Here is an 18,868-nt window from a genome sequence, read left to right on the forward strand (position 1 = left end):
CCAGGCCTCCCCGAGCCCTGTCGTGATGGTGGCAAGCTGGCCCTTGATGTGTCTTCAGAACCCCCCGGGGAAGGAGGGCGTTTGGCCAGGGGCAAGCTGCACTAATAATGGTCGCTGCTTCTTCTTTCTCTCTCCCAGAGGCCGCGCTGAGGATGTGGTTGTCCATCCCTCCCCTGGGGATGCCATTGACGGCACCCACCTCAGGCTTACATGGGTTGTCTCTGCCTGGCCTTGCTCTTCTCGTGGCATGGGAGCAAAAAAGGACAGGTGGAGCACTTACTGGCTATGGACAAGAGCTGCCGTGGCTGAAGCGGTCAGAGAAAGGTAAAGAAGAAGAAATTGAAGGCCATCTGGCCAGCAGCTGACTCCTGCTGCAGACAAGAGAGAGGCTGCCTCTCTAGGTAAGGAAGGATCCCTTTTTGTAGTCCACAGCAGGCCAGACCACCAGTGTGTGCCACAGGGTCTGTGTACATCACCAACAGTGTGGTACAGCCACGTCGTACGTGAGCAAGTGAGGCTACATGTCTAGGAAGCCTCGTCTCATGAGAGCTGTGAGACACCAACATCTCCTCTTAGGTGGAGGGACAGCCAAGCAGCCGGAGTTACAGAAAAAGAAGGGAGGATAGAAGGAGAAAGAAGCATCTGAACTATAAAATCCTCCCAGCAGCACCAAGAGCAAGAGCTGTGGTGAGTCCCAGGCCCTTGGGGCCTTGTCACCCCTCTTGTGTGTCCCGGTCCCTCCCTGCCCCTCCCCTGGCTCGCTCTCTTTCCCACACTGCTGTGTTTTGTTTTGGGTTTTTTTTTTTTGCTTCCCTGTACCTCTCCTCTCTATTCTTGTGTCTTACTCCCTCTCTGTCTTTTTTCCACCCTCTGTCTCTGTCCTGCAGCCCATCACTGTTTTTTCCTTTTCCATCTCTTTGTCTTGATTGGCATGTGTTTCTTTTTTCCTCACAATTTCTCTGGCCTGTTTCCTGGTGGTTTCCTCTCTGCGCCTGCATGTGCTGCTCTGTGTCCCTGCCTTCCTCTCTCCCTCCCTCCTTCCTTCTCTTTCTTTCTGTAGCCCCCTTTGTCTTGCTCACTGTCACTGTTGGGGTTTTTTTCCATTCTGTATCTTACTGTCCCCATCCTCCTTCCTGTTCATCTCTTACTCTGTCTGCCCCTCTGTCTTGCTCTCTGTCCCTACTATCCATTGCTTTACTTTGCTGTCTCACTCTCTCTCCCTGTTTTTTCTCTTGTGCTCCATCTCTCTGGCCTTGTCTCTGTTGCTCTCATTGGATCTCTACCCCAGCATCCTCTTCCCTGTCCCTCTCTCTTTCGCAGTAGCCTGCTTTCTGGCTCCCTAACCCTCACCTGTTTTCTATATCCCTCTGTCCTTCCTCCTGTCTTTCCTTGTCCCTCTGGCCTGCTACCCATCACTATATTTTTTTTCTTTCTCCATCTCTCTGCCTTGGTCCTGTCACTGTCTGCCTCTCTCTCTCTAATGTGTTTTTCTCAATCTCTGCCCTGCTCCCTGTCCCTTTTCTCTTATTCTCTGTCCTCCATCCTCCACCTAACCTTTTGTCTGTGTATCTCCATGACACTGCCTGTCTCATTGTTTCTTGCGATATCCCTCTGCCCAGCTCGCTGTCCCATTATTCTCCTCTGTCCTGCTCCGTGGCCTTTTTTCTCATCCTGAAGCCCATCACTGTTTCCCCCTCCCCGCCCTCTTTGTCCTGATCTGTGTGTCTCTCTTTTTTCTCAGTCCCTCTGGCTTGTTCCCTGTCTTTTTCTCTCCCTTCCTCCCTCCCTCATTCCTCTCATTCAATTTATCTCGCAATCTGTCTGTTCTGCTCCCCACTTATAATTTTCTCTCTCTTTCCCTCTGTCCTGCTCTCTGACACTGTTCTTCTGCCACCGTGTCCCTGCAGCGCTCCTCATCCCTTTTTTATGGACTTCTCCATCTCACTGTCCTTCTCCCTGTACCTTTCTTTCTCTGCTCCTCAGCCTTTCTCCCTCATTTCATTTTTCTCTTTCTGTTCCTCAGTCCTGCCTCCCATTGCTGTATTTTCATTTTCTGTATCTGCTGCTCCAGTAATGACTGCTGAGTTGTCCCAGGGGAAGGGCGAGTGTACAGGCACTGAGATCCATAGCAGACTCACTCCTGAGACATACATGCATTAATGAATAAACACTTGCTGTCTCCTTTGCACTCGGTGAGTGGCTGTCAGAGTCCAAGAGAGCAGATTACACAGTGGGTGTAAGGGGCGATGGCTGCAGCTGTGGGCTGAGGCTGCAGGAGCCTCAGGTGGGGCCAGTGAGGCTGATGGTGATGGTCTCTCTGTGTAAAAGGACTGCAGCCCTAGGGGATGGTGCTGCTGGGGCATACCCGCATGAGAGTGCGAAAGAGGTGCAAGGATGTTTCCAACTGGCAGGCATATGGTCAGTTGGAGTCAGGCCCCATCAGGGCGGCTCCCAGGGATTTTCTGAGAGCTGGTGGAGAGGAAACAGGAAAAGGGGCACATGGCTGCGCTCCACCCCCCTGTCCCAGCTACCTGGAGGCCTTCCACCCCCCTGGAAAAGGTGCTGGGTGCCTCCCCAACTCAACAAAACTCCTCCTGCCCTGCTCACCCCATGCAGCTGCCCCCAACTCCAGTACCTCCCCTGAAGCCTGTCCCGTAGCCACAGACCGCCCCCAAATCCTGTCCTCATGGCAGCAAGCTGGTCCTTGAATATGCTTTATTGCACCATAAATGCAGGTGCTGTTAGCATCAGTTCAGGGAAAGAACGGCATCTCCAGAAGCTCCTGTGTGAGAGCAGCTCGAAACATCTGGCATTTGAATCAAGATTGAACATTAGAACTTGCTGTGCTGTATGTTTGCAAAGCCTTTGAAGAACTAGTTTTACAAGGTCAGGTCAGAGGACTGCCTGGAGTCTGCCTGGGAAGATGTGGCTGAAGACAGTCATGAGTATGTACGTGGAGTGTATGTTCATCTTTAAGTGTTCTGAGGACTGGCTAACATCCCAGCTGAGCCAGATATGCGCTTCTGTTTTAGTAACATATAAATATGCTGTAAGAGACAATAAAGAACTCTTTTTGCTGCTGCTTTGGAACCAGCTTGTTGTCGTCCCGAGTCTCTTTCATCGCCGTGCTCCTGCAGAAGGAGGGGTTCATGCCTGAGGAGAAGTACAGTCATCACTGTGGATAACAGTTGTTTGTTCTTTCCCTCTCCCAGAGGCAGCACGGAGGACTCAATTGTCGGTTTCTCTCCAGGGATGTTGTTGACTGCCTCCGGCTCACGTTTGTGTGGGTTGCCTTTGGCCTCATTCTCCTAGTGGCATGGCGAAAAGGGACACCTGGAGCACTTACTGGCTGTGGACAGGAGCTGCAGTGGCTGAAGCTGGAGAGACCTGAAAAAGGTAAAGCAGCTGAAGAATAAAATAAAGGGGATCCAGCTGGCAGCTGCCTCCAGCTGCAGACAGGAGACAGCCTGCCTCTCCAGGTGAGGAAGGATTCCTCTTAGTGTGGTCTTCAGCAGATCTGATCACCAATGTGCATGGCAGGGTCTGTACTCATAACCAAAAGCACACTACAGCCATGTAGTGTGTACGCATGTGTGTCTATGTATCTGGGAAACCTCATGTTCTAAGAGCTGTAAGACACCGATTTATGCTTTTAGGTGGATGACAGTCAAGCAACCAGAGCTACAGAGGAGAAAGGGTGGGGGGGAGAGAGACAGAGACAGTGTCTGAACTGTCAAAATCTCCCAGCAGCTCTGAGAGTGGGACCTGCAGTGAGTCCTGGACTCTTGGGGTCATGTTGCTCCTCTAATGGCATCCTGGTCTCTCCCTGCACCCTCCCCCTTCTCTCATTGCTGTAATTTTTTTCTCTGCTTCCCTGCACCTCTCCCTCTCTCTCCAAGTCCCTCTCTTTCTCTGTCATTCTAGCTCTGTTTTCTTTTTCTCTATGCACTTCTGTCCTGTTCCCTGTGCCTCTCTTTTTCATCCTCTCTCTCTGTCCTGCAGCCCATCACTATTTTTGTCTTTCTCCATCTATCTGTCTTCCTTATCCCAATTTTTTTAATTCCTCCCTGCTTGCCCTTTAGCCCTTCACCACCGCCCTTCACCACCACCCCCCGTTCTCTCTGTCTGGCACTGGCCTCTATTTTGAAATTCCTCTTTCTCTGCCCTGTATTCTAGGTATACTTTTTCTTTCTTAGATTCTCTTGTTCTAGGTCCCTGTCCCCACGTGTTGTGGTTTAACCCAGCCAGCAACTAAGCACCACACAGCTGCTCATTCACTTGCCCCCCCACCCAGTGGCTGAATTTAGATGGTATATCAGGCTTACTGGTACGTATTTTCCCAGCTCTCCCTTGCAGACCTTGTAAAGCAATGGTGTCCAATTTGTCACTTAGAAGTTTTAATTTAATAACCAAGTCATTATACATTGCAATAGTCCAGCTATTTCAGCCTTGAGTTTCCCTAGAATTTGTGACTGAATAGATGTGTTCCTCCCAATTGCTCCTTTTCTCTCTTTGTTCCTTAACCTCGTTTATTCCATTTTTGATACAAGATATACCCTCTGGTGAGTCTTCAGAAAAAACAGGGCCTGCAATTACATTTCCCCAACTTTGTTTTCAGGTAATATATACATGTAAAAAAGAAAATCTAAAATGTAACGTTTTTTCCATGGTTTGTGATATACCTAAGCACTGTCCACTGCCAAAGCACTGCTCTACGGCACCTCCTCCAACCTGGAAAACTGTCCTTCTGGAATCAACTCTTAAATTGCTCCAGCCTGTGTCAGACTAGATCAAAATATAACTTTCTAATTTCTCTGCCTCATCAGCTGACACAGTGCACCAGGGGAACATCAGGCAGCTGGAATCATGGTAGAAAATCTGGTCATAAATTACTAAATCGTGGTCTAATTTGTTGCCTGATTACATCCACCCCTAGTAACACTTGTATGTGTCAACCTGCCTGCTGATTAAATTTAGATTATTTAAGTATGCAACTGTTTGTTTTATGCAGAATCCATAATTACACATATAAATCTCCTCCAAGGCCTTTTCTTTGTTTTATTTTACAGATTAATAACAGGAATGTTTACTTACCACAGCTTTCTGGTGTGTGTGAGTTTATAAGACCAAGTTCCCAGGCCCGTTTTATGAGCGGAAGAGGATACTGAAAGAGACAGGGAAAATCACCTTCTGATTGATCACAGTTAACATTTTAAATTTGACACAGGTTAAGATAAAAACCTATTTTTTCCCCTACTATATGGTAGATTTACCTCTCCAGTTTTGCCATATTGTGCTGCAACAAGAATAATTTTCTCCACAGCAAATTTATGAGCAGTAGCTTGAAACTCTTTCTGTTCATCAATAAGTTCTATTAAAAAAAAAAAAAAAAGGTAAAAAAAAGTCACAAATTTTGCCAGTTGTCAGACTATGAGAAAAAGAAAACAAGTCTCAGTTCCCTCCAGGACAATCCAAACCACCAGGACCCACCTTGCTGGGCCTCTCCAGAAACCAAAGCAGCTCAACTTCCTCTTTCTCTCTAGAGAAAACCTCCACTGATCTCTAATCAACGCCTACAATGCACTTAACCTACTTCTGACAAAGTTATTAAAAAAATATTGAAAATGGAGTAGGAAGTGCCACGTAACATAAAATGTATTACCAAAAGAACCAAGAAGCATGCTATGCTAATTAAATGAAGGAAGAGATGGAGGTAGACAAATGTTCCTTATTTGACGATTCTGGCTACTCATTTCAAACATCTAGCTGCTGACCCACTAAATCTGCTTTTACATATGTAATATGCCTAGATAAGGATGAATTTCTCTATAACATTTCTTTATAGCCAAGTTCAACTAAGACTCCATACAGTTATTTTAACATTTTAAAAGCCCATGTGAGACAATTACTCAAAGCTAAGGCAACTTTGGCAATAAATAAAAGCTCGAGACAGACATTAGTTAAAAAAAGAAGAAAACCTCATAAATATCACACACATACCCAGCTTTCCTGAGCTGGAGAAGATGGTAATTTGGGTTTTCAAATACATTTTTGAAAACGAATAGAAATCTATTCAGAATAAACACATTCACTGTAAAGTCATACTGAACTGTAACGCAGTTGTTTTTTTCCCCAACTCTGCAATTTGTCCTTAACTGTTATATTTCTTTCAAAAACTGCAATACTTACCAAAGCTAAACCCAGCTCCAGGTTTGCGTATATGTATGTTTTGAGCAGGTTTACTAGAATGTGATCTCCATCCATGCCCTGCAAGGGTTTGGAGTGTCTGCTAAAGGAAAAAAGAACATGAGATGTAAGATCTTTGCAGCTCAAGTCTCATAAAGCTACTAGCCTCACTGCAGCACAAGTGCACAACGAAGCATGAAGAACACAGGCAATAATAGGTATCAACACAGTGAAAAAATGTATTTTCAGAGAATACTGAAAACATCTAGAAAGGTAAAAGGTGAAGAAATGCAGAACGACCATGGCTAGGCATAGAAGCACTGTTAAGTGAGTGTATTAATAGTTCAGGATTGTATTTTCCAGTAGGCAATATATTATTCATTTGGAGTTTTCACAAGCCATAGCCACAGCAATGTGATATGTTGCTTTCTTATCTAAGTTTTACCTGCTTGCCTAAGCTTTCTTAGCTAACTGCTCCCACTGTTGTGCAGAAAAACAAAACAATCAAACAATACCAGCAAACATCTAGAAAGACCTCGATCCTCCCAAATGTTTTATACCTTTTTTTATCTGGAAACAGACAAGAAGAAGAAGAGGTTGAGAAAAAGCCAGGTAATTGTAATTGTGTTTTTTTTGTTTTTTTTTTTTTTTTCCTTTCCCTTCTTAAGGATGATCCAGTCATATATAGCTTGGCCACAAAAAGTTTTGTCTAAACTAGGAAATGTCCTGAATTCAAAACAATGCTAAAGGTGACACCCTACATGAAAGAAGCTGTCAAGTTTATGCTAGAGAACTTGAGTCTACTGTGGTTTTCACACCTGAGTGGTGTGCAAGGTCAACACTGAAGGTGACTCTGAAAAAAGTCAGCATTCCCTCCGACAAATGGAAACGTGGATTGGTTCATAGCTGGAAGTGGCACTAAGCGGGGAGGAAGGACCGCCGTTCACAACATGTAAGGATTTAGGCGACCACCTGCCTGCTCTGTCAGCCTCCCTGTTGTCTGACTGGGTGGATTCAGTGACGAGTCACCCGTGGCCATGCTCAAACCCAACTCACGCATTACACCAGCTCTGCCACCGTCGGAAACGCCACCGTGACGACAGTGCGGTTGTTGTTGGGGTCTGCACTCCATACAGCGGTGCCCGAGCGTCGCCTTCGATCCGTGGGGGACCGGCTGCCGTCGGCTGGAGCCGCCTGCTCTGACCGCTGCTGTCGCAACAACGCTCTGGGCAGGTGGACACGTCCTGCTGGGGGACACTGCGGCTGCCTGAGGGACATGGCTGCCTGGCTGGCCTGACCCAGTGCCCTTCACCTTTCCCTCCTTCAGGAGCGACTCTGGAAAGGGGGGTTGGGAAAAGGCGGGTTGGGAAAAGGCAGGTGTGAACACGGGACTGCCTGAGCTGCGAAGCCTTTGTCCTGTCCCGTGGGAGGTTGTTGGTGGGTCCGTCCCTTATGAGAGAAGGAACAACTGTAACTCCTGACAGGAAGGTTAGCACTTGAGACCATGCAGTAAAATGCTCCGCGCCACCGGCAGCGTAGCCAGGTGCGTGTCAGGAAAGGCAACAACGAGGCCGTGAGGGGAAGCAGGGCGTAAAAAACTTCAGATTAGGGGTTTTACCCTTTCAATGGCTTCATGAGATAATGGATATTGTTTGAGTGAAGGTGAGGGATCCTCCTTAGTTCATAGGATAACTGTTTTTTTTTTATTTTAGGAGTCCTACTTCAGTGGCATCCCACCCCAAAATACGAAATAGGGGGTGGGAGTTTTTGCAGCTCTTTTGGTGGGGTGAAGTCTCTAGGGCTTTCCTGTAATATGGCAACTAATTTAGATAAATTGTTGATAGGTTCTGGAGCCGCATGCCCTGGTGGGACCAGTTTAAATTTGCCTGCAATTTCAGAGTAAATGTCTACCAAATAAATTGGTTGGGCTGTTTTCAAGTAGTACAAAAGAATGTGTCATTGATAGGGGCCTTACCTGGAGGGGCATCTCTTCTGAAAGGGGTACGTGTTTCATCCCATCCCAGGGAAAGCTGGCCCTGGATGGCCCCCCTCGCAAGGGGATGGAGCCATTCCCATGGGAGCCTTGGGGCTCTGGGCAGCCCCAGCACCATGACCTGGTTGCCGCATCATCCCCCAAGCCCGGTGGGACACCCAAGCAGGGCTCTCGCAGCAGGCCCCAGCCCTGTCCAGCCACCTCCACAGCCCAGCAGCTGCAGCTTTTGCCAGAGGACAGTCCTGGTGCGACCTCTCGGGAAGGAGCTCCCAAACCCCTTACCCTTGGCAGAGAGCTGCAGGAGCGTGGGGAACAAGCTGCTGAGCTCCAAGCTGATGGCCACGGTGCAGCAGCCCTCCATTGTGCCTGCCACTTGCCCTCAGCTCAGGGAAAGGGATGCTCTTCACAGCTCCTTGCCGAAAACTTCTCTCTGACGTGCGCCTGCTCCTCTGCCAGTCAGCAAGGGTCCTGCCTGTCAGCGGTGTGCAACAGACCAATCTCACACACTCAGCAGAGATATCGCTTTATTCTGCGCAGGGTCCTCAGTGGACTTTCCACAAATCAAGCACACCAGATTCATCAGGTGTGTCCCTTTTATACAGTAACAATTGCATCTAATTTATTAAACTAGTACATATTGAAACTAATGCATATGCATAGGATTATATAACCATGCCACATCAAATGCCTTCTCCGCATGTGTGGGTGTCTCCGGTGGTCTTCAGTGGTCATTTGAGGAGGTATCCACTCCTCACTTTGACCGCTAAGTTGCTCTGTGTTGGGTCAGTGGTTCGTTTTTCTGCCAAGAGGGTTGCACCATCAATCAGGAAGAATAGAAGGGATCAGGATTGGTGCTCCAGGTGAGGCACCATTAATCAGGAAGGATAGAAAAGCTCTGAATGATCTTGGCTAACTAACTTAGTTTCAAACAGGACTTTCTAATCTACCATGGGATTTTCTGTATCTGACATCAATTTGATTTAACCTCCATCTGTGTGCAGCCCTTCTGTTAAGTTTCAGGTGATCCTTGCCATTTTTGAATCTTTAAGTCACACATTTCATTGTAACAAATTGCATCGAATCACTCTGTTAAATTGGCTGAGGAAGCCAACACCAAAGAACTGGAGGAAAAAGCAATATCGTCCACGTTTCTTGTGGACAACAGCCTGTGAAAGGCTGCACCAGCGCTACCCCTGCGTGTTCCTCCGGGCTGACGACCTGTGGGTCATCCAAGGGGGCCAGGGCTGCAGGACTAGAGCAGAAATGCTCCCATTTTCCCAAGCAGACATGTCCTGAGCAAATCCCTCCGGGATGTCCCCGAGGCTGAAGGCCAGACCCACAGCCCTGGGCACAGCTGCAACCAGCCCAGGGAGAAGCGCTGCTGCGGGCTGTCGCCTAGCTCCTGCAGCACCCGTTACTCACCACCCCTGGCCCAACACACAAATTGGGCCCAGGCTGCCCCGGGGCAGGGCGGTATGGCACTGGGCCGGACAGCAGGGAGGGCCCCGCAGGGACTCAGCGCTGGGTTTCTTACCCCTCGCTGCCACTCCCAGCTCCCCTGCTCACCCAGAAAATTCCCCCAAAGCAGTTGCAGCCCCTCTATGCCTCCCCACAGGGTGTCTGCCCCCCCCGCCCACAACGTGGGGCCTGCCTGGCTGGCTCAGCCTGGCCCAGCTGCTCTCCCAGACCCAGCCCTAGCCCCCGCCCCACTGCTGCCCCGCTGAGGTGCCGTGGATGCCATGCGGCACAGCTCCGGGCTGGGAGCTGGCCCTCTGCCTGCCTACCTGCTCTCTGTGCTCACCTTGGAGCAGCCTGGGCGTCCCAGGCTTGCAGGGCCAGCAGGAGGAGGCACGTGAGGACCATGGCCCCCCAGGCTCGCACCACGCTGCTGCGGCTGCAGCAGTGTTGCCCGCAGCGGGAACAGCACAGCATGTCAAAGCGGGGCTGTGTAACCTCACAGCCCTGTCGGGTCACCCCCTCTGCCAGGCCTCCCCAACGTACACCTGCTGCCAGGGCATCACTGAATCTGCACACTATGGCATTTCCTTGTTCTACACGAGTGTGAAAGAAGCAGAAGTGGAGAAGGGTAGACCTATTTTGGGAGGCAGCACAGCATATAGGAGTGCATAGGCACCCAGGTCTTGCTTCCCAGAAATCAGTCAAGACCAAAAGCTCCATATGAAGACTGCATAAAAAAGCCAACTGTAAGTGCTTTTACTTGCTACCAATTCCTGTGCAGCGTCCCGAGGAGCAAGAAGCGCAGAACAAGAAACCTTCCTTCAAATTAAGGCCCACAGCCTGCTGTTTCAGCAAGAGGCATAGAGCACCAGCTGAGAACAACCTCTGCTTTAACTATACCTAGCTCTGCCACCTACATAAGGAGACCAGCTCCTAAGTGATCCCTAGCCCTAAAACCACAGATCTTCCCTAAGGCAATGCTAAGGAAATACCAGAGCACAGGGACACCTGGTCATTCAGTTTAAGCTGATGGGGAGGTCAGAGGACTAGGAGAACACTAAGATGAGGGAGAAGACTGAGGAGGCAAGAAAGAAAGGTACAAAGAAAAGGCTAGAGAGATGGAGAAATCAAACAGGGATGAGGAGCCCTGCAGAGAGAAGGAGATAAAAAAAGTAGGGGTGAGGAGCAGGACAGAGAGATGGGGACAGAAAGAGAGGAAGAAGGAAAGGGAGATAGAGAAAGAGGGACAGGGAGTAGGACATACAGATGGAGAGAGAAAAAGAAGGACAGGGAGAAAGACAAAGGGACTGAGAAATAGAGGGTCAGATTTGGACGAAGAGACCGACAAGGGGGGAAAAACAGCAATGGGCTGGAGGACAGAGACAGAGGAAGAGGACACGAGGGCTGAGGAGCAGGAAAGAGGAAGACAGGACAAATAAAAGGGAGAGCCAGCTGCATGGGGGCATATAGCAAGAAATGATGGGACAGGCAGCACAACAGAGAAAAAAAGACAGAAAAGATGGGGACAGGAAGCAGGACAGAGGTGGAGAGAGAAGCAGCAGGGACAGAGGGATAGAGAGAGGAAAAAGACAGGAAGAAGGGTGGGGGACAGGGCAAGACAGTAACAGGGAACAGTAAGTACATGGATTGTCAGAGAAAGACAGGGACAGGGAGCAGGACAAGGCAATACAGAGAGAGAAAAAAGGGACAGGGAGGAAGGACAAAGAGAGACAGGCAAAATAAGAGACAGGGAGCAGGACATGGAGGTTAAAAAGCCTGGGTTGGGCAGCAGGACAGAGATATGGAGAAGGAAAAAACAGCACTGGGCTGCATGACAGAGATGGAGTGAGAAATAACAGCAACAGGGAGCAGGAGAGAGTGACTAAGAGAGGGCAAAACCTGAAGAAGGAGCAGGACACAAACGCAGAGGGGCAGGAAGACTCAGGGAGAAGGACAGAACCAGAGAGAGAATGAGAGGGGTAAGGAGCAGGACAGAGAGATGGAGCAGAAGGGGGGGAAAGATGGGCAGCAGAACAAAAGGAAAGAGAGACAAGGACAAGGAGCAGGACAAAGGGGTGGAAGAGGAAAAAAATAGTGATGTGCTGCAGGACTGAGATGCAGGAATTAAAAAATAGACAAAAGGAGCAGGCCAGAGTGACAGAGAGAGAAAAAAGGAACAGGGAGCAGGACAGCATTGGAGGAAAACCCAACTGTGATGGGCAGCAGGACAGAGAGATGGAGAAAAGAAAAATACTGAGCAGGAGAGAGGGGAAAGAAGGGACAGCCAGCTAGACAGGGGGATATAGTGAGAAAGGATGGGACAGGGAATGGGATAGAGAGAAAGACAGAAAAGATGGGGACAAGAAAAGGGACAGAGGGACAGCAAGAGAAAAAAAGGGACAGGGATCTGGGCAGAGATGGAAAAAGAAGCAGCAGGTAAAGAGGAATAGAGGCAGAAAGAGGGAGATGGGGCAGGAGAAAGACAGACAAACAAGGACTTGGGGCAAGATAGAGATTCCAAAAAAAGCCTGGGGTGGGCAGCAAGATGGAGAGGGAGCAAAAAAGAATGGAGGCAGGGAGCAGGACAGAAGGATATAGTGAGAAACACTGGGGCAGGGAGCAGGACAGAGTGACAGACAAGAATGACGACAAAGAGAAAGACAGGGATGGTGAGCAGCACAGAAGGATGGAGAAAAAATAGAGGTATCAGGAGCCCTGCAGAGAGATGGAGGAAGGGGAAAAAAACCAAAAGTGTCAGAGGGCAGCAGAGAGGGACAGAGAGATAAGAGATGGACAGGAAGAAAGACAGGGACAGTGGGATACAGAATGAAAAAAGACAGGGATGAGCAGGACAGAGCAACAGAGAGAAAGATAGAGAAGCAGAAGGATGGAGGGGGGGTGGGGATAAGGACACAGAGTGAGGCATAAAAGCCGAGAGAGACAAAGGACAAGGAACAGGCCAGGGAGACTGTGAAAACCAGAGAGCAATGGAGATCAGGACAAAGAGTCAGAGAAGAAAACAAAAGCAATGGGCTGCAGGGCAGAGACAGAGGAAGAAAAAAAAAGAGGGGCAGGGAGGAGGAGAGAGGGACAGCAAGGAACCAAAAGGGACAAGTAGAGCAAAAGAGAAAGAGGGACCTGGAGAAGAGAGAAGGACAGGGAGCAGGACACAATAATAGAGATAGGGGAAGAGGTACAGGGAAGCAAGAAAAAAATTACACAGAGGGAAAGGGGAGGGGGCAGGGAGGTACTGACATGCAGAAGAGGGGTGACATGGCCCCAAGGGCCTGGGACTCACTGGAGCTCTGACTCTCTGCACTACCAGGCAAACTTTACAGTTCTGGCACTTCCTTCTCTGCCTGTATGTCCTTTCCTCCCTTCCTCTTCTGTAGCTCCAGTCACTTGCCTGTCCTCCATCTAAGAGAATGCATTGGTGTCTTACAGCTCTTACAACATGAGGCTTCCTAGATACACAGCCACACACAGACACACACTACATGGCCGTACTATATTTGTCATTACATATACAGACCCCACGGTGCATGTTGGTGATCTGGTCTGATGAGGACTACTCAGAGGGATCCTTCCTCCCCTGGAGAGGCCAGCTTTCTCTTGCTTGCAGCTGGAGAGAGACAGAAGGACAGCTGTCCTCATTCTCCAGCTGCTTTACCTTCTTCTGGTCTCTTCAGCTTCAGCCGCAGCAGCTCCTCTCCAAAGCCAGCACGTGTCCACCTGCCCCTTTGCACCCACGCCGCCAGAACACAGCCCACGCACACCTCAGCCAGATGCAGCCAACAACCTCCTCGGGGAGGAACATACAACAGAGCCCTCAGCGTGGCCTCTGAGCGAGGGAAAGCAGCAGCCACTTTGGTTCCTGCAGCAGGCCCCAGGCTGGACCCCTCCTGCTGCAGGAGCTCCTGCAGACACGGCTCCTTGCCCGCACCCGTGCTGATGGCACCTGCCTTAACCGAGGCTCGAGGGCACCCGAGGCCCCGCTCGCCGCTCCCACGGCCTGGGGCTGCTGGACAGGCCGCAGGGGAGGTGCTGGGGCCGGGACAGCTGCTGTGGGCGAGCGGGGCCGGGGCGGCTCAGAGGGGCTCTGGGAGTCGGGGTGCCCGCTGCCTGTGCCCAGGGGGGCTGTCTCCGGCTCCTTCCCCTCCCCAGCTCTCGGGTCCTTCCCGGGGCTACCCCGGCCGGGCCCGGCTCGAGCTGACCGGGAGCCCGTCGCACCGGGCGCTTTGGAGCTCACCCTCGAGCGGCCGGCTAGCAGGAGACACCCCCGCGCCCGCCCAAGGGCCTCGCTCCTCACAGGCGGCCCCGACCCTCACCTCAGCCGGGCCGCAGCTGGAGCAGAGACTGCACCTCCCCAAACTAACATGGCCGCCCGGCGGCGCCGTGCCCCAGGACTACAGCTCCCAGCATGCCCCAGGGCGCTCCTTCCTGCTGCCTGACCCCGCAGGGACACTATCCCCGGCCGGCGCCGTCCCCGCCGCAGGCCCCATGGCCGCCTCCCCGGGGCTGCCCCGGCCCCGGTCCCAGAGTCCCGGTGGAGCAGGGAGGAGGAGAGGAAGGAGAGGGAGGAGGAGAAGGGGGAGCGGGGGACAGGGCGAGAGGGCGGTGGGGTGGCAGGAGAGGGAGGGAAGCAGGACAGGACAGAGGGGCGCGGAGGGTAGGAAGGCGAAACGCTGGCGAGGGGCGGGCAGAAGGACAGAGCGGGAAAGGGATGGAGGGGCAGGGGAGCGAGGGGGGATTGTGGTAGGTTGACCCTGGCAGGACGCCAGGTGCCCCCCAAAGCCGCTCTGTCACTCCCCCCCATCAGCTGGAAGGGGGAGAGAAAGTATCACAAAGGGCTTGTGGGTCGAGATAAGGACAGGGAGATCACTCAGCAGTTACTGTCACGGGCAAAACGGACTCGCCCTGGGGAAATTAATTTAATTTATTGCCAACCAAATCAGAATAGGGTAATGAGAAATAAAACCAAATCTTAAAAACACCTTCCCCCCACCCTTCCCTTCTTCCCAGGCACAGATTCACTCCCGAATTCTCTCCCTCCTCCCCTCCAGCAGCACAGGGGGATGGGGAATAGGGGTTGGGGTCAGTTCATCACACAGTAGTCTCTGCTGCTCCTTCCTTCTCAGGGGGAGGACTCCTCACTCTTCCCCTGCTCCAGCATGGGGTCCCTTCCACGGGAGACAGTCCTCCACGAACTTCTCCAACGTGGGTCCTTTCCATGGGCTGCAGTTCTTCACAAACTGCTCCAGTGTGGGTCCCTTCCACAGCGTGCAGTCCTTCAGGCACAGACTGCCGCAGCGTGGATCCCCCGTGGGGTCACAAGTCCTGCCAGCAAACCTGCTCCAGCGCAGGCTTCCCCTGGGGTCACAGCCTCCTTCAGGCACCCACCTGCTCCAGCGTGGGGTCCTCCACGGGCTGCAGGTGGATATCTGCTCCACCGTGGACCTCCATGGGCTGCAGGGGGACAGCCTGCCTTTGAAACGGTCATTTTCAAAGCACAAAGCATAATTTTTAAAATTCAAGGGTTTTTTTTTGCCAATTTTTAAAATTGAGTTTTTTCAAGTATTATTGTTTTTATAATGCAAGCCTCAATGTTAGGGCAAAAAGCATAAATTTAAAAGACCAAAGCCTACTTTTGGGGGTGCAAACAGTCATTTTTAAGGTGCAGACCCACACATATGGAGTACAAAAACTCATTTATTAGTTCCAAGCTCCACGTTTAAGGTGCAGAGACTCATTGTAAGGGCCCAGAGCATCATTTTTAAGCCCCAAAGTCTGATCTGGAAGGACCAAAGCCTCCTTTGTAGAGTCTAAATCCAAATGTATACAGTCCAAAGCCTTATTCTTCCTTGCCAAACGCTTAGTTTTGGCTTCCAAAGCCTCATTTTCGTTTCCAAAACCTTCATTTTTAGGGTGCAAAGGCTCAGTGTTAGTTTGCATAGTCTCATTTTCAGGGTCCAAAGCCTCTTTTTTAGGATCCAGACAGGCATTTTTAGGGTGCAAGCTGCATCTGGAGTGTCCAAATCCTCATTTGGAGGGTCTAAAGCCCACTTTTAGGGCTCAAAGCCTCAGGCTTAGGTCCCAAAGCCTCAGTTTTAGGGTCCAAAGCTTTGATTCTAGCATTGAAAGACTTCAATTGTAGGGTCCCAACCCTCATTTTAAGGTACAAACTCCTCACTTAGGGCTCAAAGCCTCATTCCCTTAATGTCCGAGGCATATAATGAGCATCCAAAGACCCATTTGTAGGGTCCAAAGCCCCGTTTTAGGGCCAAAATCCTTGGTTTTAGGCTTTAAAAATGGCCCTTTGGAAACGGAATTGAGGCTTTGAACCCTGCGATTAGGTTTTGTGCCTCCAAATGATGCTTCAGTACCAAACGCTGAGGCTCTGCACCCTAAAAATGGGTCTTTGGAGGCTCAAAATGAGGCTTTGGGCCACTGGAATTGGATACTCCTAAAAATGAGGCTTTGGTCCCTGAAATGGAGGCTTTGGAAGCTAAAAATGAGCCTTTGGACCCTATAAATAAGGCCTTGGCCTCTAAAACCGAAGCTTTGGACCTTCAAAATCAGACATTGGGACTTAAAAAGGACTCTTTGGGCCCTTAAAATGAGTCTTTGAACCTTGAAAGGGGGGGTTGGAACTCAAATGAGGGTTTGTACCCAAAAAATGAGTCTTTGGGACCTAAAAGGAAGGCTTTCAACCTTAGAATCAAAGCTTTGGACTCTAAAAATGAGGCTGAGGGACAAAGTGCCACCCCCCCCCCCCCCGGCAATGGCAGGGACTCATTGTTGACAATGGTGACCCTCTTGCAGGGCCGGGCGCTGGCAGCGGCAGGGGGGAGAGGGGTGCAGAGGGGGCGCCAGGTGGCCTCGCTGTCACACACCTCATGGAGGTAGCGGCAGGTCTGGCCCAGTCTCAGCAGGTTGGGCAGCGTCAGGAAGGAGATGATGTGCAGTAGCTGTGGGGAGAGAGCAGGGGAGAGCACCAACCCTGCGACCCCCCTGCTTGGAGCGGGAGACCCCAGCCCCAGCATCTCCCCCTACTCCACCTACCATCCTTCAGGCTGCTGTGGGTTCACTTGGGCTGCGGGGAGGGGATGGGGGTGAGGTGATGGTGAGCGGCCCCACTGCAAGCCTCACCCCCCACCTGCCCTCGTCCACCCTACTGCCATCCCAGCCACCTCACCGTCATGTCCTTGTCACCGTCGGTCAGATGCTGGCGGCGATGGCAGAGAGAAGCATGGTGGCCCATGGCTGCCAGCTGGTCGTATGGCCACAGGATACTGACTCTCTGTGAGCCGGTGGCTCCCATGGAGATGGGGGCGCGGTGTCCAGAACATGGGGGCGGCTAAGGGGCAGGGGGAGGGGTGGAATGGGGGAAGAGAGGCCCCGGGCCTGGGCCAGGGGCTGCTGACCCTCACGGAAGACCCCATCTGCGCCATGTTGAAGCTTGGCCTAGCCACCGACAGAGCCCGCCCTCTTCTCACTTTAGTCTTCACCCGCATAGGTCGGGAGGGCTGTCAGTCTCCTCCCCTTAGGTGATGCTGCCTCTGATTGGCCCCCATGTGGTCAGGCAGCTGTGCTACAGTGCCCGCCCTTCACCAGAGGTGATGATGTCTGACTGGTCATCTGGGCTGTCACTCTGCCCTGGTTTGGGGCCCACCCTCCCCTGGGCGATGCCCTCTCTGATTGGCTGCCTGAGGGGTCACTCCCCTCCCATCAGTGCCCGCCTTTCCCCGCGGTAATGCTTCCTCTGATTGGCTGCCTGGTTGCATAGCTGGCTCATGCCTTGCCCCCACCTCCTCAAATGCGATTGGCTGTCCTGGCTCGACTGTCTCCCCACAGACTTCTTGGCAGACGTTGCCAGGCGACGAGCTCCGCCTTTAGGGTTTAGACCCTCAAGGTGGAACTATGGGCTCAAAGAAAAGGTTATGGGAAATAAAAGATGGGCTTGGGCCACTAAAAATGAGGATTTGGGCCCTAAAAAGGAGGCTTTGGGCACTGAAAGGGTGGCGTAGATGCTACAAGTGACGCTTTGGACACTGAAAACGAGGGGAACCTCTTGGTTCTGACCTGAGCTGGCTTTGGTGCCCAGTAACTCCATGCAACACACCGCCTCTCCTGTCCTGAGTGCCCACCCTAAGAGATGGAGCCCAAAGTCATGGACCAAATGAAATCCATAGACATTTGTGGACATTTTATTGACTTCTTACAGGGGCAGTCCATAAGCTGAGGGAATGCTATCTGTGAATTATAAGCAAGGATGGGAAGGGGAGTGGTGGGTCATGAGGATGTATTGGATAGTGCGGGGCTGGAGCGTGATGTTAATGGGGTATGGAATAAGGGGTGGAGAAAGGCCTGTCGTGGTTTAACCCCAGCCGGTAACTGAGCACCACACAGCCACTCGCTCGCTCCCCTCAGCGGGATGGGGGGAGAGAATTGGAAGGGTAAAAGTGAGAAAACTCATGGGTTGAGGTAAAAACAGTTTAAGAATTGAAATAAAATAAAAAAATAATAAGAACAGTAACAATAATACATGGTAATGAAAAGGAAAATAGCAAAGAGGGAGAAATAAAACCCAAGAAAGATGAGTGATGGAAATGAAAACAATTGCTCACCACCAACTGACCAATGCCCAGCCAGTCCCCGAGCAGCGCCCCCCCGGCCAACCTCCCCCCCCAGCTTTATTGCTAAGCATGAAAACATACGGTCTGGAATATGCATTTGGTCAGTTGGGGTCAGCTGTCCCACCTGTGTCCCCTCCCAACTTCTTGTGCACCCCCAGCCTGCTCACTGGTGGGGTGGGGTGAGAAGCAGAAAAGACCTTGACGCTGCGTAAGCACTGCTCAGCAGTAACGAAAACACCCCTGGGTTATCAACACTGTTTCCAGCACCATATTGCTCTTTACAAGTACCTGAAAGGAGGTGTCGCGTCCCAAAGTTGGAGCGTCTCAGGTTCGTGGATTTCCTTTGTCAGAATTAAGGTGAAACGACACCAGGGGACTTCAAACAACAATCAACATTTATTCAACCTAGCTAACCTTGCCCAAGTACACGTGAACTTATCAATATGAACCTTGCAACATGTCATTAAGCCGCTGTTTGAAAAGACAAGGGAGGTATAGAAAAATAAATGGAAAAAGGAACATGAAACTGTATCAGAAGGAGAGCCCTCCCGTTGAGTCACGAGGTTCAGAGCAGCCCCCCTTGCTTTCTAGACTC

At 51.1% G+C, this 18,868-nt stretch overlaps 1 protein-coding gene across 3 annotated transcripts; it reads right to left on the reverse strand.

Annotated features, from left to right (window-relative positions):
• Positions 1-2: 2 nt before the first annotated feature.
• LOC115342079 (medium-chain specific acyl-CoA dehydrogenase, mitochondrial-like) lies at positions 3-17,312 on the reverse strand. Of its 3 annotated transcripts, XM_030015893.2 has the most exons (6): positions 16,833-17,312; positions 6,190-6,289; positions 5,274-5,371; positions 5,095-5,164; positions 3,328-3,387; positions 3-250 (listed from the first exon to the last, which is right to left on the reverse strand). In XM_030015893.2, the coding sequence occupies exons 1-6, from the start codon at positions 16,956-16,958 to the stop codon at positions 207-209; spliced, it is 498 nt and encodes a 165-aa protein (XP_029871753.1). In that variant the 5' UTR covers positions 16,959-17,312; the 3' UTR covers positions 3-206. The 3 variants fall into 3 exon arrangements, with proteins under 3 accessions (XP_029871753.1, XP_029871752.1, XP_029871754.1); XM_030015892.1 differs by lacking the exon at positions 3-250 and having other exon boundaries at positions 2,699-3,387; XM_030015894.1 differs by lacking the exons at positions 3-250; positions 16,833-17,312 and adding an exon at positions 13,170-14,090 and having other exon boundaries at positions 2,699-3,387.
• Positions 17,313-18,868: the final 1,556 nt, after the last annotated feature.

Source organism: Aquila chrysaetos, chromosome 5, assembly GCF_900496995.4.
Source record: "Aquila chrysaetos chrysaetos chromosome 5, bAquChr1.4, whole genome shotgun sequence".
NCBI classification, from domain to species: domain Eukaryota; kingdom Metazoa; phylum Chordata; class Aves; order Accipitriformes; family Accipitridae; genus Aquila; species Aquila chrysaetos.

What these genes read in the sequence shown, in the direction of transcription:
- LOC115342079 (XM_030015892.1), bottom strand. Translation starts at nt 16,958, where the DNA reads ATGGGAGCCACCGGCTCACAGAGAGTCAGTATCCTGTGGCCATACGAC. An exon ending in AATATGGCAAAACTGGAGAG is followed by an intron (nt 5,165 to 5,273) that starts GTAAATCTACCA and finishes TGTCTCTTTCAG; the next exon opens with TATCCTCTTCCGCTCATAAA. An exon ending in ACACACACCAGAAAGCTGTG is followed by an intron (nt 3,388 to 5,094) that starts GTAAGTAAACAT and finishes TACCTTTTTCAG; the next exon opens with GTCTCTCCAGCTTCAGCCAC.